This window comes from Otolemur garnettii, unplaced genomic scaffold (genome assembly GCF_000181295.1).
Source record: "Otolemur garnettii isolate 467f Iridium unplaced genomic scaffold, OtoGar3 scaffold00002, whole genome shotgun sequence".
NCBI lineage: Eukaryota > Metazoa > Chordata > Mammalia > Primates > Galagidae > Otolemur > Otolemur garnettii.
In genome coordinates, this window is record NW_003852397.1 from 6571367 (window position 1) to 6597027 (window position 25661).

At 43.2% G+C, this 25661-nt stretch overlaps 1 protein-coding gene across 2 annotated transcripts in view; it reads right to left on the reverse strand.

Moving 5' to 3' along the window:
* The window catches only part of METTL24 (methyltransferase like 24), a 100406-nt gene extending 75010 nt beyond the window's left edge, over positions 1–25396 (reverse strand). For both annotated transcript variants that reach the window (XM_023513219.1, XM_003781588.2), the window contains exon 1: positions 25079–25396. Coding sequence is in view for 1 of the 2 variants with exons in the window: in XM_003781588.2 (XP_003781636.1) it covers positions 25079–25396 (318 nt within the window). In the remaining variant the exon portion in view is untranslated. The remainder of the gene's footprint in view (positions 1–25078) is intronic.
* Between the last annotated feature and the right edge of the window lie 265 nt (positions 25397–25661).

The following is a 25661-nucleotide window of genomic DNA, read 5'->3' on the forward strand; positions in this document are numbered from 1 at the left end:
ATTAACATAACATCTCCTTGCTTCCTTATCTGTTGTGGTAAGACATTCATACTCTATTCTTAAGAGTTTAGAAATGTATCATTGCATTATGCCACCACACCCAGGCTTAAATGGAAATTTTAGAACAGAAAACTATAATAACTGAAATAATCTCAGTGGAGATTATCAGTAGGATAGACTGAATCAGTGGATAGACTCAGTAATGAAATGAACTTGAAGACTGATAGAAAGTATCCAATCTGAATAATAGAAAGCAAAAAGGATTTGGAAAAATAAGAAAGGGCCTTAAGGAGCTGTGCAGCAACACGCAGAGGTCTAACGTCCGTGCCGTTGACGTTCCAGGGGAGAAAGGATGTGGTGCAGGAAAAAGTATGAATGATGGCTGAAAGAGCCCCAAATTTGACAAAAGACAAACCTAAACACTCAAGAAACTCAGGAACCCCCTAAGAGAAAAACTCAAAAGAGTGCTACATTCATACACATAATCAAACTGGTGAAAATTAAAAACAACAAAACTGAGTCTCTGCTGATCTTGTGACAGACAGGGTCAAAACGGCCGGGTGAGGAAGAGCAGAGCCAGCCCATCCCGTGGAATCCTCCTCTCCCGGGGCCCCTCCCTGCCAAAGCCCAGTCCCACCTCTGCAAGACCATCTGTTAAATGTCCCTGGCAGCAGATAGCACGCATGCTGAAACCCAAATCCAGGGCACATTCTGAATCCTTTCCCCATCAATCTGCCGCCCCTGCATCATTACAGTGTGGGCTGGGAGGCGAGGGAACCAGAAATCAAATCAACTCTGACAAGAAAAAATGCACCATAATTCAAGCAGGCCCTGATAACTTTTAGGAAAAAAAAAAAAAATAAGGACAAGGAGGAATAAACACTCAGCTCTAGATTTATTCTCTAAGAAGTTATCCTAGTTATCTTGGTAGGTTGGGAAGAGAGTCCAGACAAATCTTGAGCTGGGTTTTGTTCTTAAACTGGCAATGTTTAAATTCACATTTTCTGTATATGTCAAAAATGGTTCAAATGTGAGCAAGATCGAAACACACCAGGAGATGGCTAAGAGAATAAAATATCATGTATTTCATTTAATTTATTTCTTTCATTTTTTGTCAACCTGGGTAGAGTGCTGCAGCATCACAGCTCACAGCAACCTTAAATTCTTGAGCTTGAGCAATCCTCCCGCCTCAGCCTCCTGAGTAGCTGGGACTACAGGCGTGCCCCCCTAAGCCTGGCTAATTTTTCTATTTTTAGTAGAAATGGGATTTCACTCTTCCTCAGGCTAGTCTCAAACTCCTGAGCTCTAGCAGTCCTCCTACCTCAGCCTCCCAGAGTGCCAGGATTATAGGTATGAGCCACCATGCCTGGCCAAAATATAATCTATTTCAGGTTTTTACCACAGGCAGTAAAACAAGAAGCCAAATACCTGGGGTAGAAACCATGAAAGCCAGAAGCTTTCATTTGTTTCCGTGATACAGCATCTATACACATGAAGTAAGGACTCAAGCGTCAAATCATGGGTTTTAAAGGTAGCACAGCAACCAGGGAAGGGGGAGGCTTTCATCTGTCTTATGAAAGTCAGTTTATATAAGAATGTTAGCCTAGGAAAGCAAATGGCAATTTAAAAAAGCATTTTGAAGGTCTCTCTCGCTCTCTCTTTTTTTTCTCTCTCTCTTTCTACACACACACCCCTCCACGTGTATGTACCCTCTCCTTAAAATATATAGGGTACCTGAACTTTCTGGGACTCAGAATCCTAGAAGGTTAACATCATCATCTGAGTCAACATAAATTACTATGTGCATGCACTTGCTTCAGTTAGAAACTTCCAGACGGTCAACATCCCCCCAAACATTTTCTAGCTCCTAAAACATCAGCCTCTCAGGATGAAAGGTCTGCAGCACCCCATAAACTCATCTCAAGGATGCTTGGAATCCCAAGCAGCTTCTAAAGCTGAAGGCAGATGGGTGTTGGCAGAGGATGGGGAGAACAGAAACACCACTAAAGGCGCTGAGAGGAGTGGAGAAACAGGAAAAGGAGGCACGAGGGAAAAGACAGGCTAAAGGCATTTGCCCTCAGTCCCTGCACAGCAATCTCCACTGTCCCCGCAAGTTTCTCTGCAGCCCAGAGGGTGTTCCCGGGGCCTCCTTGGTGGTTCTCAGCCCATCACGTCAGTCCTCAGCTTCATTCAAACCACAGGAAGTGTTTCAGTTCTAGACTCTAAACAAGAAGTGATTTTTTATCACCAAAAAGAAGGAAAATGCCTCACCCAGAGCCATCCAGTGCAGGGGAACAGGGATCGTGGCACAAAGAATGCACCCCAGGGCCCACACAGGGCACCTGAAACAGAGGCTGGCAGTATAGTATCGCCACAGCAAAGGAACAAGGGGGTGGCAGTCACCTGTGGCCGAGGGTCTTGACAGGAAGCAAAGCCTCCCTTGGAAACCAGCTGTGGACACTGGATGGTGCTTAAATCATCGCTGCTGAGAAAGGACAAAAGCAAGCCAGACGTTAAGCGCTCTGCCACGGCTGGACAGCCAGGTGAGGGGGACACAGCGTCTCCCACGTTGTTAAAGAGCACTACCAGCTTCCTATGAGGCCGCCACATCCCATCGAATGCCTCCGGTGGCACACAACTCTGCGTGTGCGTGTCTGTATTTCTCAGTCCTCAGCACACATTCGTTAACTCTTTTGTCCCCTTCATGTTATCCACATGTCATACCGTCCAATCTCACCCTCTGGCTGTTGGATAGTAATAAAGTATTTGGTAGCCCCAGGAAACCCTACAAGACAATTAGAGAATGTTCTGGTTCCAGACATTCTTTGCATGAGTCTATATTTGTAGAACATTTTTTGCCTGAATGTGCTGTAAGTTATAGTGCCTGGCAAGTTAGAAGAAGCCGTACAAATGCTTCTTTTTAATCTGTGGGAAGCTGCCAGCAGGGGAGAGCAAGGCAGGCAGAGCTGGCTGGACTCCTCTGGAACCAAAAGCACTGCAGCCTCAAACATAAAGGGAAGGAAAATACACACTCTTTATCACTAAGTGACTCCTTTCAGGGACATGAGGAATTGCTGAAGGAAGCAGACCTTTGGGGAGGTCAATTATTATTGAGTTTGCTGCTGTGTAACTGTCTGGACTTAGGGTTCTTTGGTGAACGGGAGTAAGAACCTCAAAGGTTAGAAGGGAAGCTGCCAGCGTGGCAACTGACCTTGGCCCAGCCCTTTCCCCCATTTCAGACTAGATATAACAAGAGTAAAAAGGGGGAAATCATACAAATATATGTACATCCAAGCTGATGAAACCTTGAACATGTATTTTTTTTTTCTTTTCTTTCTTTCTTTTTTTTTTTTTAAGACAGAGTCTCACTCTGTCATCCTGGGTAGAGTGCCATGACATCATAGCTCGCAGCAACCTCAAACTCCTGGACTCAAGCGATCCTCTTGCCTGAGCCTCCTGAATAGCTGGACGCACTACAGGTGTCTACCACAATGCCCCCAGCTAGTTTTTCTACATTTAGTAGAGCGGAGGTCTCACTCTTGCTCAGGCTGGTCTCGAACTCATGAGCTCAGGCAATCCACCCACCTTGGCCTCCCAGAGTGCTGATATTCATAAAGGCGTGAGCCACAGCACCACACCCAGCTTTGCACATGTATCTCAATTGTATAGGAAAGGACTTCTATTCCTTGCATCGAAGACAAATTTACTTCCTTCCCCCAAGAACTTATTTAAAAAGAAAAAAGGGCTCAGCACCTGTGGCTCAAGTGGCTAAGGTGCCAGCCACATACACCTAAGGTGGCAGGTTCGAATCCAGCCTGGGCCCGCCAAAACAACAATGACAGCTGCAACCAAAAAATAACCAGGCGTTGTGGCAGGCACTGGTAGTCCCAGCTACGTGGGAGGCTGAGGCAAGAGACTCACTTGAGCCCAGGAGTTGGAGGTTGCTGTGAGCTGTGATGCCACAGTACTCTACCCAGGACAGCTTGAGGCTCTGTCTCAAAAAAAAAAGCAGGTTACAGAATCTAGAAGACAAATCATTTCAAGCTTTAAATTTTACTTACTTCATACTTGTAGTGGATCATAGTATTGAAAGAGACCTTAAGAATAATGCAGACCAACCCCTTCATATTACAAATGAAAAAAAGTGAAGTTCAGAAATGATGAGCCAAGAGTTACTCAGGTAGGAGGTGGCAGGGATGAGATCCAGACCCAGTCCTCTAGGCTGTTAGTCCCATCCCTGTCCTGCTCCACCTTGCTGATCTATCAAGGTGGAGCAGAACAGGGATGGTTCTAACTTCTATCTTCCCCAAACCTACTTTTCCTGATAATACAGACATAACATACCCAATAGCAATGTCAGAAGAAATTCCCAGGTGAAAATCATCATGACTGTCACAAACTCATCAGAAGTAAGAAATTCATGAAATTCTTTATCCATAAGACGTGGAACATACTAAAAAGTTCACTAGTGGCTCTGACGTTGTCATGAAGCTAAAAATAATGAGGATTAGAAGGAGTCAGGGGAAAGGATTCTGGCATTTCTGATGACTGGTGATGGTATATGTTAGTAGTCTGAGTCCCTGAATAAAAGCCACAAGGAGAGACCTTGCCTCTCACCTCACCAACCCACACGGGACTTGTAGCACAAGTGAGAAATGAACGTTTGTTACTGTAATCTGCTGAAATTTGAAATCCCAAAATCCACATCGATGTTTGTTACTGCAGCATGACCTAGCTTATCCGGACTGATACAGTCCCCTAAAAGGCACTCGGTAAAAGTCGGCTATCATTGTCATGAACACACACCCCACAGCACCTTCCCAGTGCACACTGTCGGAGATTGAATGGTAGTCCAGAACACATGATTATGTTATGGAGATTCTTGGATAGGGAAAGAAAAGTATAATCAAAGACAAGTCAGTGTCACGATCAGATTCCGAGAACTTAGCAAGTGCTCAGATAAATACTGTAAAGAAATTTAGCTATAAAACAAATGCCCACCTCTGGTCTGTTTCCCAAGCGCATCCTGCCCCTGACCTACTGTGCTAGGCTTCCCACCTGTTCACTCTTCAGTTCCAATTCCACTTATTCTGCAGAGTCTGGCGTTAGTGCCACACAGCCCTCAAATTTCCTAATCCCTCACGTCTCTGCCATGTGCCAAGCAGGCACTTCAGCAATTACTATTTTCCTTCTCATTTTATCCTCAATCAAACATTTGGTATAATCTGTTTCAACAAGTGTGTCGATCTTATTCCTCTAATCAGCCTCCAAGCTTATGAAGTCTCCATGTATTTTACTGCTTTTTCAGCCTCCCTCAGAAATGAGTCCAAGGGACATTTTTACAGGGATTTAAATGCCAGGGAGGAAAGAACATGATTTAATCCTTGGGGGTGAAGACAGTATTTTCTATGACTTTGGAAGAAAGTAGGGAAATTCACTAACTCAGTTTTAGAATAATACCTCAACCTTGCTAAATATACTCTTTTTTTTTAAGGTGGAAACAAATTATGACAAACCCTAGATGTCTTTGATTCAGTTCTGTTCAAACTCAGATACAAGGCAAAGCTAACACAGTTCCTCAGGAACTCTGAGAAGCTGCAAGAAAGCATTTTAGAGAATTTAGGACACATCATTAAAAATGACCGTTTGTTTGGACAGACGAAAAGACAAGTATTTACATACCAGCCATCACAAACTTTCAGCTAAATCTGCACATCTTCTGTACCCTGAAGTCATAAAGTTAGATTTTGTCCAAATCTATTTAAGAAGTGCCCAGAGCTTTTCTATAACATTAGAAGCTTGTTTTCATAATTCTAAAGATTGTTGGCATGGAATCTGGAAGCTATAAATACTTGTTACTGTAAATTGTATTTGTTAAAGGCAGAAGAAGGAGTTTTTCAGGCAAAGTGAAAACTGTATTTGTCATTGGAGGTTGATCCCACAGACAGAACCTTGCGGAGGGAATCTGGTCACAACTGCCCCGGTTCCTACCCCTTGTTCTGTGGAACAGGGAGGGCTATTCAGATTCTCGTAAAGTTCAGGAAGTGCATTCCTCCTCGTAGGAATGCATTTTGCAAGTAAAGTAAGTTAACTCCAATATCCTTCAAAACATGGGACATAACTGTCATCTTCTTCAACTTATGTGAAAGCACTCTTAACCCGTCTCTGCAAAACCAGCTCGAGATTTTCCCTGGCTGTGCAATTCCGCAGCTTGGTTTATTTTCCCCAGGAGTCATTCGTTTTGCTCCCAAACCCATTCATATCAGTTGCACAAGTTACTGAAATGATGTAATATAGTTGGAAATTAGGTAAGCCCATGAAGTATGCACACAGAAACTTGGTTTCTATAAAAACCAACTTAATAAAGGCGAGGTGCTATTTTTAAATACCACGTTAGCTAGGCGTGAAGTAACTGTAAAAGAGAATGACAAAATCACGGAACTCTAGAGGGGTTCTGCACTCAGACTGCTTCACAGGGGTCAAGTTCTGGCTCTACTTTGAAGAAAACAAAACTAGAGAGACTGCATGAATGTAGTGTAGATGAGTTTTTGCATCAAAGACCAGAACTCCAGGCAGGGGCCACACAGGCAACAAAGCTTGGCAAATGAATGTGTGTTCCTATGTTTTCAATAAAAATAGACTTTGTGTGTGTGTGTGTGTGTGTTTGTGATTCACTGCCTGGACCACCTTTCATTGTATATAACTAAGTACTGCAAACCTGTGACTTTGAAGATAAGGCTTCTATTCAACTTGTTAATTAAACGATTGCAGAGATCACACAAGTGCATAGTTAGGGACGGTGCAATGTTATTAATCAACTCAGAAAGGTGCTAGAGATTAATGTCAGTGAGTAGCAGAAAGAATATAAATATAAATCCGGATGTGGACAAGGTAGAAGAGATGACCTGCAACTTCCTCTATATTTATTTTCTTGAGAAGCTATAAATTTTCCCACGTTTAAAATTTTGTTTAGCATTCATCTTCTTTACAGCATTGAACAAGCACTTATTTACAAATGAAATAACATAAAAATCAATAGCAGGGAGGAGCCATTGGCTACTATCCTGAAAACAAAGCATGGCTCTTCTTCAAGGTGTAGCTTAAGGCATCCAAGGGGGTCACACATCTCAGCACCCTGAGGAAGCAGGGAGGCCTGTGGGTAGGGGCAGTCCTGACTTTCCAGCCTGTTGTCCAGGATGCTGGGCTCCATGTCCTGAGGGCTTAGCCCAGCCAGCAGAGAGGTGATCCCAGGAGAGAAAAGCCCATTCTACTGGGAAAGCTTTCAGTTAGTGGTGAACACTAGTTATTAAACCCCCTACCCCAAGTTTAGCAATCAATCCTTCCAGCCATCATGGGCCATGCCTTAACCCGGCACTCATGCCTCCCCACGGGAGTGGTCTGTCACAAGAGGCCTGTGCAGGGGAGGCCAAGGCGTCCACATTCCAAAAACTCCCATGGGCAACTCTGATCCACTTTCAGATTCAGAGTCTAAGGCTTCACAAGGGCCTTGAATCCCCTGAAATCAACTACAAACGAATGTGCTCCTGTACAAAAATGTTCTGTATTCTGGGATGCTTGTCCGGAGCTTCCTTCAAATTGTTCTCATCAAGCTTTTGTAACTACCGTGAACTCAGGTCAAGTCTTAACTGTCCTGGTTAGCCATCCACAGAGCCCGGGGAAGTCTGAGCCAAGGCTGAACATAAACACTCCCTGGGCAGAGCCTTCCTACTGTATTTCTCTCTTTCTCTGAATTTTTTCTTCTAGACTCCAATCTGTTCCTCTTTCTTCACTTCTATTTTTAAACTGAAAAGTTTGTGTTTTGAAATAACTGTAAGAATTCCTTAGATAAAAGACACAGAAAATTAAATTTCCAATTTCTCTTACCCTTCTTTTCCCATTTCTATATGGGTTTATTATTAAAACATTTTTTTAAAAAACCCTCAAGAGCATTCTCTTTTTCCTATTAAGCTAATGACTTGACCAAATGTACGTGTCTTTAATTATGAGTATCATGGTCTACCTATATTTTTAAAATAACAAATTGTACATATAGGTAGTACTGTTTCCTTCTGTTTCTTGTCTTAACACGTCACCATAACAAGGAAGGATAAGATGTTATATGTATGATACAGGCTCCCATCTGTGCTGGTGGTTTGGTTTTATAAATAAGAACATTCCTTGTCCAGGAATAAGGCCCAGGCATTCAGATTTTCCAAAACAACTCTCTGTAACTAGGGTACTCAAGTAAATTCAAGCATTTCGATCTCAAAACCAGTGTAGCTATCTGGTCCTGATTAAGGTTCCTCTAAGTGCACATTAGTTAAATAAGCCATCTTTTACTATTTCTGTGCAAAATGAATATTCACTATATCATAATTATATAACCATTCAAATTTGTTTTTAAGCAATGTAAGACATGCTTAAAATTCCAACCTGACAAAATAGGTAAAATTAAGCTTTAAAATATATTAGTTGATTTGGAAAATATTTAAGAAGCATTGATATCAACCCTAAAATCTACGGTAATTAACATGCTTTTCTGAGATCCAGATTTCAGCATAGAGGCAATCATGGCATAGAGCACAAACAACACTAAATCTGAACTTGGCTGACCTGGGTTATGAACTTGATTAGTCTTGAGCCAATAATTTAACCAGATTCCCTCTTGGGAGAATGGAAATTAAGTCTAACTCACTTATAAGGCTGTTATAAGAACCACTTGGTATAAAAATGGAGCAAGCCTTTGTGAGCTGGGAAGAACAGTCTAAACGCAGGGTATTGGCAGGGAGTGGGGGGAGGTGGATGGGTGAGCTCCCACTTAATGGGCACAATGTTAGGGTGTGTGGCACACCTCTTGGGGGAAGGACACAATTATAAGAGGGACTTCACCTAAAAAATGCAAACATAGTAACCTATATCTTTCTACCCTCATATTAATGTGAATTTTAAAAATATAATAATAAAAAAATAAATAAAAGCAAGGTATTGGTATAACTGGTGTTCCCTCTAACACAAATGCCCAGCAATATGTACACGATGCTGCCTGCACAAAAGTCCTTACAGATGAGGTGACAACGGTGATTTGGCTGAGAATGGAGACAAGAAAGAAGAGCCAAAGGAGCTGAAGTCCTTAGCAGAGTAAGAACTCATGGGTACACCAGGTGCCGTGGGCTGACAGTTGCTTGGCCACATCTTCTGGCAAAGCCTTAGCTCTCTGTGACAGTGCTCTGTGCACAAAGCGGACACTCTAGGAGGCCAGCACACTCGCAGCCAAGGCAGCTTGAAGCTCTCTCCCATCTGGCAAGCTCCTAGGTTTCTAAGGCGGGGCTGTGGGTGTCTGATCTGCAGTGAAACTGCCAGGCCTGGGGAGCTGTTGGGATAGCGAGCACCGTAAGGTTTACTAGCGGCCAGAAGACCATTCCTGAGAGGCCAAGCCAGGCGCTACTTAGGAAAGTGAGCACGTGGGCTCCACATTTGCGCTGACCACACACCCGTGTCCACCAGTGAGCACGTTCAGCCTGAGATCCCAGGGTGCCATCACAGTTCCTTGATCTGAACAGAGCAAAGCACATAGTCTCAACCTGTCACCCATTCTGTGGGCTTCTAGGCACTTTTAAAAACAGAGAGATAATCCACATACCACAGAATGTACCATTTTAGAGTGTACAATTCAGTGGGTTTTAGTATATACAAAGGTTGTGCAACTATCACCACTACCTGATTCCAGAATATTTTCATCACCTCAGTAAGAAACCTTGTTCCTAGTAACAGTCACTGGTACACCCCTACCCAGCCACTAGCAACCATTAATCTACTTTCCATCTCCATAAATTTGCCTAGTCTGGACATTTCATTAAAATGGAGTAATGCAGTGTGTGGCCTTTTGTGACTGTTGTCTTTTACTCACCATTGTTCCTCTCTATGACTGAATAAGAGTCCATTGTATGGACATACCACATTTTGTGTATCCATTCATCAGCTGACAGACACTTCCGTGGCTTCCAACTTTTGACTATTCTGAATAATAATGCTATAAACATTCATGGACAAATTTTGTGTGAAAATATTTTTTCAATTCTCTAGGGTACATACCTTGAATGCAATTGCTGAGTAATTTCTGGGGCCACTCCTGAGCCCTCAAGTTCACGTCATCACTTTTTGTCTGAGTCCATTTCCATGGCAGACAGAAAGAAATCCAGTTCACCAGGGACCCCAAAAATCAAAGGAGGAAATGAAGGCATGCATGAAGGGGGAAAGGGGTTCTGCATGAAGCAATGTATTGCTGCTCTCCAAACACCACTAGTAATAAATTGCCTGTACATCATAACATAGCAGCAGTCATACCTAGGATAAGGGGACCAGCAATAATCATAAGATAGAACGGTCTTTTTAATAAGAAGAACAATCAACAGTGATAATAATAACAAGTGTTGGTGGCACCGTACTGAGCACGCAGCGTGGATTGTCTAATAGCAGAGAGGATGGGGAAACATGATTACTGAAAACACCTCTGACGGCAGCCAATTCTGCCTTCTGCCAGGGCAGTATCATTCATGTCCAGGCCAGGCCTGGAAGAAAAGGGGAAAACAAAAGACGCTAAATTGCCTGAGTAAAAAAAGGATATGTATTTGGCATTTGTTTGCTAGAAGCAAGAGAGAGCAGGGTGGAAAGCAGGAGTTTGAAGGCTTGAGATGGAAGACAAAGATTGCAGTGTAGATAAGAGAAGGCAGAAATGATGGAGCAGTCACCTAAGAAGGAAAGACAGCCTGTAAGAAATGCCAGTGGACAAGGAAAACATGAAGAAATCAATTTTAAGTTGATTTCTGTTTTGAACTGTGTTGCTATCTTCCTCCATTTCCAAAATCCTCAGTAAGGCCTGTCTTGGAAGTAGATGTATAGAACAGAATAGAGAACCAAGAGATGAACCCAGACACTTATCATCATTTGATCTTTGATAAGCCTATCAAAAACATAAACTGGGGGAAAGATTCCCTATTTAACAAATGGTGCTGGGTGAGTTGGCTGGTGACTTGTAGAAGACTGAAACTGGACCTACACCTTTCACCATTAACAAAAATTGACTCTTGCTGGATAAAAGATTTAAACTTAAGACATGGAACTATAAAGATACTTGGAGAGAGTGCTGGGGAAACACTTGAAGAAATTGGCCTGGGAGAATACTTTATGAGGAGGACCTCCAGGCAATTGAAGCAACAGCAAAAATACATTACTGGGATCTGATCAAACTAAGACGCTTTTGCACAGCCAAGAACACAGTAAGTAAAGCAAACAGACAACCTTCAGAATGGGAGAAGATTTTTGCAGGTTATGCTTCTCACAAAGATCTGATAACTAGAATCTACAGAGAACTCAAACTTATTAATAAGAAAAGAACAAGTGATCACATTTCATTGTGAGCAAAAAACTTGAACAGAAGCTTCTCTGAAGAAGACAGACGCATGGCCTACAGACACATGAAAAAAATGCTCATCATCTTTAATCATCAGAGAAATGCAAATCAAAACCACTTTGAGGTATCATCTAACTCCTGTAAGAGTAGCTCACATAACAAAATCCCAAAACTATAGATGTTGGCATGGATGTGGAGAAAAGGGAACACTTCTGCACTGCTGGTGGGAATACAAGCTAATAGGTTCCTTTTAGAAAGAAGTTTGGAGAACACTAGGGATTGAAAAGTAGACCTGCCATTTGATCGTGCAATTCCTCTACTAGGTATATATCCAAAAGACCAAAAATCACTTTATAACAAAGATATTTGCACTAGATTGTTTATTGCAGCTCAATTCATAATTGCCATGTCATGGAAGAAGCCCAAATGCCCATTGACCCATGAATGGATTAATAAATTGTGGTATATGTATACCATGGAATATTATGCAGCCTTAAAAAAGATGGAGACTTTACCTCTTTTATGTTTACATGGATGGAGCTGGAACATATTCTTCTTAGTAAAGTATCTCAAGAATGGAATAACAAGAATCCAATGTACTCAGTACTATTATTAAATCAATTTATAATCACCCACACTTTCATATGTAAGATAAAACGCAACTATAGCCCAGGATAAAGGAGGGAAGAAGAGGGGGAAGGGAGGGAAGGGGGAGGGTGGATAGAGGGAGGGTAAATGGTGGAACCACACCTATGGTGCATATTGCAAGGGTATATGTCAAATCTATTAAGTGCAGAGTATGAATGTCTCAACACAATAATCAAGTAAGTAAGGCTATGTTAACCAGTTTGATGTAAGGATTCCAAAATGTATATAAAATCAGCACATTGTACCCATAAATGCATCAATGTATATAGTTATGATTTAATAAAAAAAGAAAAGAAAGAAAATTAAAGAAGTGGGCAGCACAGAGCAGAGAGCAGCCTGCAGTGGCCGGAGGTGAAACACTGAGCTAGCAGCAGGAATTCAGAGAAAGGTAACAGGGAAATGTAAGCCCCAGATATTATCAGAACATTGGAGAGAAGAAAAGCTACTGAACATCTCATAACATGGCTCAAGCCATTTTGATTTCAGTATTAGGGGAAGAAAAGGTGATACCAGAAGCTAAAAGAGATGAGATCATCTCACTTTCATAATATAATCTGCTCAACAACTTTACAGTTGTGCTAGAAAAAGTGGGTAGCAGGTCACAGCGGGCAAAACCAAGATCTATCACTTTAATGCTCACTACAGGACAGTGGCCTCATAACAAAGGCCTTCAGGACCTTACAGTGAGTTCCCAGGAATGGTCACAGAGTGTTCTGTTGGGAGTCTAGGACTAGCCTTCTCATCCTGCAGAAGGAAAACTCAATCAGTGGGCTTGACCAGGTCCACTGAAGTTTTTTCTCACATCCACCTTTGGAATGGTCACAGGAGATAGCCCTAAAGCCACTTCTACAGCAGAGATTTGTAAACATTTTCTGAAAGCAGCCAGATAGTAAACACTTTAGACTTTGTGAGCCAAGAGGCAAACTCAAGGATACTAATTAGATACAAGAAAGAAGACAGATTTCCACAACACTTTTACTGAGGAAATTAAAAACGTAATAATGATACACAATTTTTAATAATACAGATCATTAACAGATTAGAGCTCCTTAATAGAATAGAGCTCATTAATAGATTCCTACCTTTATGAAGGATCAGGCTGCAAACAAAAAGAAAATAAAAATTGTCAGAGGGTAGTTGTGCTGTGGAGAAAATAAGAGAAGGTATTGGGAGAGTGAGGCGAGAGAGCTACTTTGGATAAAGCAGTGAGGAAGGAGTTCCCTTTTCCCCATATGATTATCAGTCCTTGTTCTATCAGATGTGCTGTATTCTTTCCAATACGATACGAATGAACTAGAATCCCATTGTATTTTAATGTGCATCCCTTTCTTATTAGTAGAGTTGATCATCTTTATATACCGGGGTGCCCAAAACATGTACTCGCAGTTTAAGAGATCTCGTTGGAAGTAAAACTGATCATTTCCAAAAAGCGTACAAATTGCAGGGAAAATGGATGTGCCAAGTACGTATAGGTGCATTTGTCCAGTAACAGTATCTCCAATTCCACTGCTGAAAGTAGTGCATAGATAACACTACTTACGATGCATGTACATTTGGGGGCACCCTCTGTATATGTACAATTTGGGTTTGTTTATTTTACCTTAAATGAGTACAGTTTGTTTTCCTCTTCTGTTAATTCCTGGTTGGTTCCATGTTTATGTTTCTGTTGTTTGCATTTTTTTTTTGTTTTGGGGGGGTTTTATTAACATTTTGGATATTAATCCTTATTTGTGCTGTACATTTCAGATATCCTCTCCCAGACTATGGCTTGTCCTTTAACTTTGTGGTGACTTTTGTTTACAAGATTTTAATTTTCATCTGTTAAATAATCCACTGGATGTCATAAATGAGTGTTAGCTCCCTTCTCAGCAGGAAAACAGAAAAAGGTATGGATTTTGAGTTTAAACCTTCAGTTCTTCACTTACAGCTGTATCTTGCTCAAGTCTCTGAACCTCAATTTCCTTGTCTGCAAAATGAGGACAATTCCTACCTCATGGGTTTGTCTGGTAATTAAATCAAAGAATATATCCAACTCCCTTAGTACAATGGCCCCCTTCTACTCCACTCTTAAATCAGAAGTTTCTTGACTATTCCCCACATGTGCACTGTTGATACTTAGACTTTGTTGTGTTAACTTGAATTTATCTTTAAAACTCATATAAAGTACCAAGTATAATTATGTGCACTTGATTGACTAAAATGGGGAAGTTAAGGCCAGAAAAATAATTCAGCAATTGGCTCTTCAACCCGTGATTACTCCAAATGGCCTTCCTTGAACGAAAGAGGTGAGAGTGTAAGAAGTAACCCAGGCAATAGGAAATTCGTATGCATTCTTTTGAGGGAAAATTATAGTTGAAAAGCCTGGAATTTATACATTTATAAATTCAATTCTAATACAGACCAAAATTATTTAACAGTACATGATAAAAGACATTTGTAATTTAGTTTTCAAGAAAAAGCCATAGACTGATATGGATAGTAAGGCATAACAATTTAGATGAGTTATAAGGGGAATACATTTATAATACAACATTAGCAAAAATGTACTCACTACTTGGGGCAGCACCTGTGGCTCAAAGGAGTAGGGCACTGGCCCCATATGCTGGTGGGTTCAAACCCAGCCCTGGCCAAAAACTGCAAAAAAAACGTACTCACTACTGATAGCTTTTATTCCAAATTTTTAAAACATATTCTAGCTCCTCTGATCCTGAGAATACTATGAATACTTTAAGTCTCAAGACTAAGAGAAATATTTAAAATTGCAGTGAATATTGGATTTTATATACCACACACATACATGCTTTTATCTTTTTTTTTTTTTTTTTGAGACAAAATCTCGCCCCGTCACCTGGGCATCATCATAGCTCACTACAGCCTCAAACTCCTGGGCTCAAGCAATCCTCTTGCCTCAGCCTCCTAAGTAGCAGGCTACCCACCACCACACCTGTCTAGTTTTCTATTTTTCTGTAGAGATGGTGGTCTTGCACTTGCTCAGGCTGATCTCAAACTCCTGACCTCAGTGATCCTCCCACTTCAGCCTCCTAGAGTGCTAGGATTACAGGATCACCAGCCAACTGGCCAGGTGGACTGGTCAACATTTTGACATTTACAAACCAGTGTCCCAACTGGCAACACAAGACCACACAGACCACATTCATTTCCTGAACTACTTCCACGTACCAAAACACCTGCTAGATGCTTTCATCAATATACTCTTGTTTAATCTTCACAAAAATCCTGTGAGTTAACTATTATTAATTTTTTACAGAGGAAGAAAAGTTCAAAGAGGAAATTCTACTTGTCCACATTCGCTCAAGTAGGAGAGTAGAATTTAAGCTTCTGACCTTAAGTATAAAAATACAAACCCATCTTATAGGTGAGGCTGTATCATACTGAAGCATTCTTATGACGTTTGTAAATCCAGGGAAACAGGTACTAAAGGATCCCATGTACAACCTTCACTGACTGCTCCCAGATTTTACTCTCTAAACTGCTGACAGCAGCAGCTCCTTCCACAGCCTAATCGCTTTGACCACAGTGAGCATATATTTTGCTAATTAGTATTTTTTTAGTGATTTGCTGTGCCCCACTCAAAGTAGATGAAAAATAAACTTAAATGACTTGCTTGTCACTAGCAAACGCTATCTAACGTGAAATGCCTCCCATTTGTGCCTAGATTCTCAAAACATGTTTGGACATCATTCACCTAGCCCCAACCACAAAAGAATTAAGTGATCACCGTGAAGAAAGTTTTAGACATGGGGGTTGATTCACCTCATCAGAGGCCTTCAGCTCATTTACACTCATGGCTTTATTTATTCAAATAACTCACTCTCCTCCCCCCCACCCCCCACAGAGAAAAAGACCAGCAGACCATCCCCATCCCTCCTTTGTGTAAAGAGTGGAACATAAACAATGTCAACAAGAATCATTGAATTTAACAAACTCCAGGATGCACCACAGCGCTGCTTGTAAGATGTAAATCACGTCCTGTTTTATTTCACTATTCTGCCAAATTCACACGTCTGCTTCATTTTAGATCTCAGTCCCCTGGAAAGAGCCTCCGATACTTTATTCAGTACTGTCAAATGTGCAGATTCAGTGAACCATTTCAAAACAGTGAACGTGAAACATGACCTAGACAACGTCCATTTAGACATGGATGATTGAAGTGTTACCATTCTGCGGTGGCCATGAGCGCTGCTCAACATCTCCCGCTTTCTGACTCTGGTACACTGTGGGAGGGCACCTCTGGCACTCGGTGGGGCCAAGCAACTGCTCTGACCACTGGGTTGTGAGCAGGAGTGATGTGTGTTGCTTAGAGGCCAGGGCTTTTAATAATGCCAGGTAGGACCCTCCAGAGCACTCCCCCCTCTGCCAAGGTGATCAGCAATGCTCCAGATGGTGGCTGCACCGCTAGCCTGGGGTCCAGAGGGAAGGCGATGACAGTTAGCACAAAGCAGTGCCCCACCCCTGCCAGCCTACAAAAGATACACAGCACAAGCAAGGAGTAAACCCATGTTAGTTAGTATGGGCCCTGAGACGCAGCTTTGTTTGGAAGCACAGCATAAACCAGCCCCTCCTGCTGCAACCCTCTGATGAATGGTGCCATGGAAAAGGGCTTGGTGCCTCTAGTGATAAGTTAGCAGATTTGTGTAATTTAGTATCTGAAGCAAAATGTTATTATCTTATAAGGGAAAGGTCCCTCGGCCTATAGTTCACTTGGCCCCCAATCATCATTCCAAAATCGGAATTAAATAGACCTAAGCAGAATTGAAAAGGATAAGTTCTACAGTTGTAACCTTCCCGACTGCCAGTTCTAATTTATTGGTCTGTCAAGATTCTTAGTTGTAAACAATAGAAACCACTCTGGCTAGTTACTCAAAAAAGAAATTGATTAAAGATTTATTAGCCTAGAGAATCTCAAGGGCAGGAACACCACCTCCAACATGCCAGTGTAGACTACACTGCCCTACTGCTGGACACGGACTCCACAGCTCCTTCCACCACTCTGAGCTCTGCATTCTGCTGCTGGAACCTCAGCCCCTGAGCCACTCTGTGGTCCTTGGGCCACCTCCTTCTTTGCATCTATAATAAGGTCCAATCCAAACTCTCATGCAGGTGTATCTGAATGGTGACACACAGGTCATGTGAATGCAGTTTAGGTACAAGGAAAAGTGGAGGGGAGATTTGGGGCTTTCTTCTTAGAAATGCAGAGAATTCCTAAAACACAGGAAAGATAGTCAAGTGTGGCTAAAATGAAATAAATATTGAGTACATGTGTAGTAACACGTAACACAGGTAACTAAGGTCTTCAGCGCTCATTCTCGTTATCATCAAGCTCTAGAGCCTTCCTGACTTCTGTAACTCTTCTTTTTCTCCCCAGCAGCATTATAGTCAGTCCTTGTTTGCTTGTTCATACTGACTTACTTTGTGTCTGTCGTTTGCAACCCAGAGAGTCCTACATGTAACTCAAACAGAGATCACCATACTTTAAAGAATCCCAGACTTGCCACTTGTAAAAGGACTGTAAATATTCAGATGCTCTGAAGAATTTTCCAGATGTTTTTTATTTTCACAAAGTAACTCTGCATTGATAGAAAAAAAAATCAAAGAACATAAGACTCTAACTTGGTTTGAGAAATCTAATTGGGATCGTGGGCTAAATACCAACATTTACTTTCTCTAAAAAAGGATTTTACTAAAATGCTCCTAAGTAACTTTTTACTTTAGAAAAGTAAAATATGAAAAAAAGAAAAATATCTCATATACATAGATTTTGTGTGCATATACTCACTGAATGTTATAAAAAGTCAGAAGTATACAGAAGGTGCCTATTTGTTGCCAAATGCTATATGGAAATAGGGTTATCTAAAATAATGCATCTATTTGTTGCAGCCCAATTCATAATTGCTAAGTCATGGAAGAAGCCCAACTGCCCATCAACCCACAAATGGATCAATAAATTATAGTATATGTGCACCATGGAATATTATATTATGCAGATTTAAAGAAAGATGGAGACTTTAACTCTTTCATGTTTACCTGGATGGAGCTGGAACATATTCTTCTTAGCAAAGTATCTCAAGAATGGAAGAAAAAGTATCCAATATACTCAGCCCTACTATGAAACTAATTTATAGGTTTCATATGAAAGCTATAACCCAATTATAGCTCAAGAATATGGGGAAAAGGGAGAGGGAGGGGAGGGGAGAGAGGAAGATAGGTGAAGGGAGGGTAATTGGTGGGACCACACCTATGGTGCATCTGACAAGGGTACATGTGAAACTTTTTAAATGTAGACTATAAATGTCTTAACACAATAATTAAGAAAATGCCATGAAAACTATGTTACCCAGTTTGATGAAAATATTTCAAATTGTATATAAAACCAGCACATTGTATCCCATGACTGCATCAATGTACACAGCTATGATTTAATAAAAAAAAATAAATAAAATAATACATCTAGACAGAAATAGTATTTAAAGATATATAGATAGATGTGTGTGTGTGTATGTTCACACACCCATTGCTGCTGGGGTCTGAGGTTATCAAAAAACAGTCCTCTATTTCTAGGTGATCATGTCCAAGGACTAGTTGAATTAAGAGAATAAAACATAAGATAAATAAAAACCAAAGAGCAAACCTGCACAAAAAGTATACTGAATAGTTAAAGAATGCCCAGGACTTGACTTTTTATTGGAAACTTAGAGAAAATTTCTCCTTTCTCTAAGAATGGCTTCCAGGACAGGAAGGAACCTTGAGCTATGTCAAGGGCAAGTGGCCAGAGCCGGCTGATCCAGGTTAATATCAAAGGGACCAAGCCCTGGAGTCCAGTGAAGTAAGCCACTTCATGGCAGCACTGGAAGAAGGTTAGGAATTGAGAAAGCTGAGATTCTCACAGCAGCTCTGGGCCTTCTCCTTCCACCCGGCAGTCATTAACTCTTCCTCCAATTCAATGAGAAATCACAAGGTTTCCCAATAAATTTCTTTAATTTTTTTTCTTTTTTTTTTTTTTTTTTTGGTTTGCTTAAGTTGGGCCAGAGTTCAGTTTCCCTGTTTACAACCAAAAGAATGTTACATTAACTAAGTATATTCTCCTACAATCTCACCCCCTCCAATATGCAGCTCCAGCCTTAGGTGACTCGTCTTCCTTACTGGAAACTATTTAAAAGGACCTTCAGTCCTCTGTGCCTAGTAGTCGTGTTCCATGCTGCCATGGAGCTTAGTACCATTAACCTCACTTGTTAGGAAAACAGGTGCTAATTTTGACAGCATCTGGCTCAGGGTTGAAACTTCAAACGCCTTCAGAGAGCGGACAGGTAAGGTAAATGGAGAGAAGGGTGAGCTGGACCCACGAGACACTATAAGCCCCATCTAAAGATATTTATGCTCAAATGTTTAAAATACCACGTGAGGGCCAGGTGCAGTAGCTTGCACCTGTAATCCCAGCACTCTGGGAGGCCTGGGCAGGTGGATTGCTTGAGCTCAGGAGTTTGAGACCAGCCTGAGCAAGAGCAAGACCCCATCTCCAAAAATAGCCAGGTGTTGTGGTGGGCGCCTGTAGTCCCAGCTACGCAGGAGCCCGAGGCAAGAGAATCATCACTTGAGCCTAAGAGTTTGGGGTTGCTGTAAACTATGAAGCCACAGCATTCTATCAAGGATGACAAAGTGAAACTCTGTCTCAAAAGATAAGTAAATAAATAAACAAACAAACAAATAAATATAACACCATGTGCCTGAGACAGAATGGGTGGACCAAATTTACTCCCTGAGCGAATCTAGCAATCCAGCTTGCTATTAGTTTATGTTACATCTGGGCCTAGATCCTAGGGCTCATAAAACTCAATTTTTTCAATCATTTGAGCAGGATAAAAATGCTTCTTGGACAGCAAATTTTTCCTACCCTCTTTTAGCAGAACACTCCACAAGACATTAATGGGATCAGTGTGAGGTATCTAGAGGATGCGAATGCTGCTTTTAAAAGGAGCTTATCAACGTTAGTAGAGTCCTGTCTTAGTGTGTGACCCGTGGAAAAGAAAACAGGCTCGTGTTACTTTCTATGAAGCACAGCACCAAAAGCCAAACCCCTTATAAACACAAGGACTCCAAAGGTACCAGAGCGCAGATGGAAAAACTCAAATGCATACCACCCTTGACAGTTCTCAGTTTAACTACTCGGCCCTGATTCTCTCCACGGACCGAAAAGGAAATCCAATCCTATTCGAGAAAACTGACAAGACATTCTTTTCCTCAGAGAAAACGGACTAGATAAATTACACACAAAAACCTAAAATCTCCACCCGCAGTGGTTGAAAAACAACAGAGCCGCCATTAGCAGCTTCTTTGCCCACAGAATGCTCTCTGAGGAACTGTGGGGTTTGGAAAGAGTGCAGAGCCCGATTCCCCATCTAAGCACTTCAAAGTTGTAATAAAAGCCTGCTTTTCTTCGTGCAGCTAAGCAACTGCTATTTCACACCCACATATTGCTGGAGCTCATTCAATTACCCTCAACGACTTTGTTTAAAATGAAAATGTTTTGCCTCCTAAGGACGGTGTGAGAGGACTGATTAATGTTGTTCCCTGAAGGACAGAAGTGTAGGTACACACGCAAAAACCTGCAGAGCTGGAAACTACTGCTGGGCCTCATTTCCCAAGTAATTCAAACCTACCTTCAAGTCCTTCCTAGAGAATAAGGACTCTGAAGGCAGTTGGGCGTATCGGGGGCACACTGTGCCATTTTTTCCTCTTTGTTCTTGATGACAATCACAGAATTAGAAAACTAAGAGGATGACAAGAAGTGAGAAAGACAGACCAAATTTTGCCATATGGTTTTACAGGAGAAGAGGAAAAGGCCCCCCCACCCCTGCCCCCGCCACACGCACACATTGTTCCAAAAGGATCTGTAACTAACAAACCAAGCCAGCACATGGCTGGGTTCTGAAGCTCTGTGACTCAGAAGTCACTTTTCGATCCAACATATTAAATGTCAAGTAAAATATATCCAATAAGAGAGAAGAAATCTCTCCAGAAAGGGTGGCCCCCAAGTGAGTTTCCCTCCTCTGCAAAGGAGCCCTGTACTGTGCCGCCTGCCTGTAAGAGGTATGACATCCACCTAGGAGCTGCATTTTAAAAAAGCATAAATTGTGGAGACCATATTTTTGTCCTCCATAAATCCCCTCCAAAAGAACATTACTCATGGTAAACATAGTAAAAGTCTGTTTAAGAAAATACAAAACAGGCAGATAGAAAACAGAACAGAAAGAGAAAGAATCAGTACTATTTTTATACACGGGAAGTATGCAGGATTTGGAGGTAAAGAGCTCTGATGCAATGGTTAAAGACGCTATACTAGACAGGAATGCACAGGTTCCAGGGTGGTCATAATCAAGAAGAGCAGTATCTGTCCTGTCATTGTCCCTCATTCCACAAAGCTCTAAGATTAGCACCCCTGGTGCCAACGAGGACTTTATAGAGCTAGTTCTTCCATGGCTCTGGGAAAGAAAAGAATAAGGAAAGAGGGAAAGAATTATGTGAGAACAATTTTTCACTTCTCTTTTTCATAATAGTTTTCTTTAAGAGAAGCATAAGCTATGATTACAGTGGCAATATAATTGCTGAATCTCTGTGCCTCTAACACCTGCGAGAGAAGCACGGTGACGGTGACGAGATACACTCGGCAACTCAATTATTTCATGCAGGTTTTTATCCACCTAGAAAGCCAATCCTCAAAATAGAATGGAACTTTTTCTCCTTTACTGATCTGGGAGGTGCTCAGGGCAAAGTAACCAAGAACCTAACGATACGGTTGATCAGTATACTCAACAAATAAAATCTAAATAAAATAAGATCCAAAGATTTTAACAACTTCCAAATTTTATTTCAATTACTTAACAGTGCAACCAGCTCATATTATACCACCTCTTGATGGAGGAACAAGATTGGTCCCTAGAGAGACAGGGGTTATTGAGCTCCGTTCCCAGAAGTGGGAGGACAGATCAGATAACTGGTCTTTCCAGTTCTAAGGAATATTTTAACTCAACTATGAAATCATGGGAAAATGAAACAAACTCAATTTGCTCACTATCTAGGAATTTGGGGAGGTTAGATGTAAAACCTGAAAAGAGGTAAATAGGGAGAAGGAAATCTAAGGAAAAGATTTCCTTAGGAGGCAGCTAAAAACTTAATATTTTAAAAACAGCATAACCCCACTTACTTCTTTCTTATATATTTTTAACCAAAGACATTTTGAGTTACCCTGATAGGTTGAAATAGTACGATTTTTTCTTTTATTTATTTTTTTTTTTTTTGGAGACAGAGTCTCACTTTGTCTCGGTAGAGTGCAGTGGCATCATAGCTCACAGCAATTTCAAACTCTCGGGCTCAAGCAATCCTCTTGCCTCAGCCTCCCGAGTAGCTGGGACTATAGGTGTCTGCCACAACACCCAGTTATTTTTTAGAGATGGGGACTCACTCAGGCTGGTCAAGCAACCCACCCACCTCGGCCTCCCAGAGTACTAGGAAAAAATATTACGATTCTTATATTTTTACCTATTGGTATCTCAGGAGCAAACATTTGCTAGGAGTCACTATAGAAATACAACCCTTCCCAACAAGAATGATGGTAGCAACAAAACATTCAATCTGAAATGGATTGTCAGGTCACAATAACCCATTTGTTGTACAAAGCAACTCACAAATCAGTGAGTTGACAGCATTTCTGTTGTCATCTCAAACTGAGGACAGATCAGCATGGATGAAGGACTGTTGTGGGAAGGTTTCCAGGAGATGAGAGGAACATTGACCTGAATGTTCAAGGATGGAAAAGTACAAGAGTCTTAGGAACAGGGATGGGAACCAACAAAGCCCAAGGAATGGAAATAGGTTATATTGTAACGAACTACATTGGGCAAACGGCTGAACCCAAAGAGCTGGGGCAAACTACTGAAAATTAAAGCTGCCCTTATTGAGAGCCTACATGTCAGGCATTGTGCTAAATTTCCTTTTCTTTCCTTCCTAATTTAATTTTAATTGAACTGAGCCCCAGGGCTCAGACTGGGTCCTCTTGTTTTTGTTCTCCACACTCACTTTCTAGTTGACCTCATACAGTCTCATGGTTCTAGTGCCACTTGTATACAATGACTCTCAAATCCCAAATTGCTATCTTCAATGTGGATATTTGCTCCAAGCTCCAGACTCACACATTCAATTGCCTATTTAAGTTTCTACCTAATGACCAAAGTATATCTCAAAACCAAATTCCTGGTTTCCATCCATCCCCCAAACAAAACAACCAAGCAGGAACTGACTGCTCCTCCCTCATTTACCTTCCAACACATCCAGAATCTGACCACTTCTTACCACCTCCACAGCTGCCACCCTGTCTAAACCACCCCCATCTCTAGCTTAGATCCCTGCAGCAGCCTCCCAATGGGGTGTGTGACCAGTGGTCCTCTGAGCCTACATATTCCAAACCTTGCCATTTGTAGAACAGGCTCTACTGTTGTCTGAAGTGGAAATAAAGACTTAAGGGTAGTACTTGGACAGGTGACAGCAGAAACAACAGATGTTGAGAGTGAATCTAAAAAAACTGCAAGGTGGGGTTGAGGGTATCAAGGGTGGGACGTGTGAGGCTCTCCACAGAGGACCAAAAGAAGCCCAACTACCAAGTTGTAGGTCAAGTGTCCCCCTCCTGGGTCAGTCTTTCTTGATTCAGCAGGCAGAGTTCAGGGCCTCAATTACCAGACTGGTCACATCACTGGATGCCTGAGCTAAGCACCTCTCCCAGGAGAATTTGAACTCATTTTGTGCCTCCATCTCCCAATGCAGCATCCATCGGGTACCTGCCAAGCCCTTGGCAAAAATGTGCTGAATGCATGAGATCATGGAAAGTGCCTTAGAAGCATCGAGAGGGAGTGGCTACTTTCTTCTGGAAGAACTAATTAAGACTTTACATAGGAGGTGAGGTTCAGAGATAGAAACAAATAGTTTTACGTTTATCCAGGACGTGACCACTAATGGCCTGGGAAGGAAAAGCATTGGTGTGGAAGGATGGAACGCAAGGCCTAAGAGGAGGGGGGGAGAAGCAGCGGTGGAGCCTGACACCGGGAAGGAAGCAACAGAGATAGAGAAAGAGCTTTTCTTCCTGCCCCGGAGTGGTGGGGATCAAAAGGAAAGAGGAGAAGACGGGCAACAGAAGGAAGTGCTTGGGAGGATCTGGAGGGGGGTGGGAGCAGGAGTGGATGAGCACTAGGAGGAAGCCAGTAGTCCTTCAGCTCTTCATTCCCCAGTACCATGTAACTAAACTGAGCTCTGTGCAGAAGGATAGGCGGCCTGAAGCTTAACAATCAGAGGCTAACAGGGACACCTCAGTGAGGTGCGAGCCAAGAGGTTAATGAGGAAAGAAGGACAACACTGCAGAGCGATGTAAGACAAGCCAGGTTATTATTTGGATCCTCAAGGATCCCATTAACCTCCCAGTAAGTGGTGCTGGGGGCTGGACTTCTCACCCCAGGCCTGCTTGCCCGCCAACCCTAGCACTGGGATTCAGGGGAAACTCTGCTACAGGGTATGTTCCCCATGAGGTAGGGCATGCACAGGCCCTTCACGTGGAGACCCACCCAGCTTGGTCCAGGCCTCGAGGGGGAAACTGGGAGACAAGCAAAGCACGTGAATGGCAACCATGACTCCTTTCTTTTCCTGCTTATCTCTGAAGTCCTCTCTCGCTAAACTGCGCGCTCCCGAGGGCAGGGCTCGGCTCTTCCTTGCTGGATGTCGGCGCCTAGGAGGGTGTCTGGTACCCAGTGGGCGCTCGGCTGCAACAGTAGCTGTACATTTAATGAACTCTGCTCCGTCCCACTTCACTCTTATCCTGTCTTTGAAGGATGCGCCCAGTGGGGCCGCCTCGAGCACGGAGTTAGGGACCAAGCGGGAGAGGCGGCGGCCCGCGGCCCCCGAGCCGAGGCTGGGCAGCGCGGTCGGGGAGGGGATTCCGAGGCTGAGCGGGTAGCAACTGACCTTCGGGCGGGGGCGCCCGCGCGGGGCGCAGCAGCTGGGCTCCGGCGTCCCGCTCCCGCCGCCCCCCGCTCGGCGCCCGCTGCGCACGTAGATCACCTGCCTCCTGCTGGCGCCGCGCGGCGGGCCGGGCGCGGGCGGCAGGTGCGGCCCGGGCGGCCTGAAGGCCCGGCCCGGCGGGGCGCTGCGAGCGGGGGGCGCGGGCCGGAGCCCGGCGCGCCACAGCTCGGCGCTGAGCCGCAGGCCCAGGAGCAGCGCGGCGCCCAGCAGACCCCGGCGCAGGGCGCCGCAGCCCCTCCCGGGCGGCCTGTCCCGGGCCATGGCGGGGCCGGGCCCGGGGCTGCGCGCAGGGTCCCTCGGGCGGCGCCGGCCGCACCGGGACGTGGCCCCGCCGGCCGAGCTGCCAACTGTGGGAACTCCCCCGCGGGCCGGGGCGCGGGCTCGGCCCGCCTCCCTTCCTCCCCACCGAGAGAGCCTCGGCGTAACCTTATCCTGCCCAGCCGAGCGCGCCTCGCAGCTGGAAGGGGCGAGGGGCGGTGGGCCAGGCGGCGACCCGGGGCCGCGCGCCCCACCCCGCCCGAGCCGC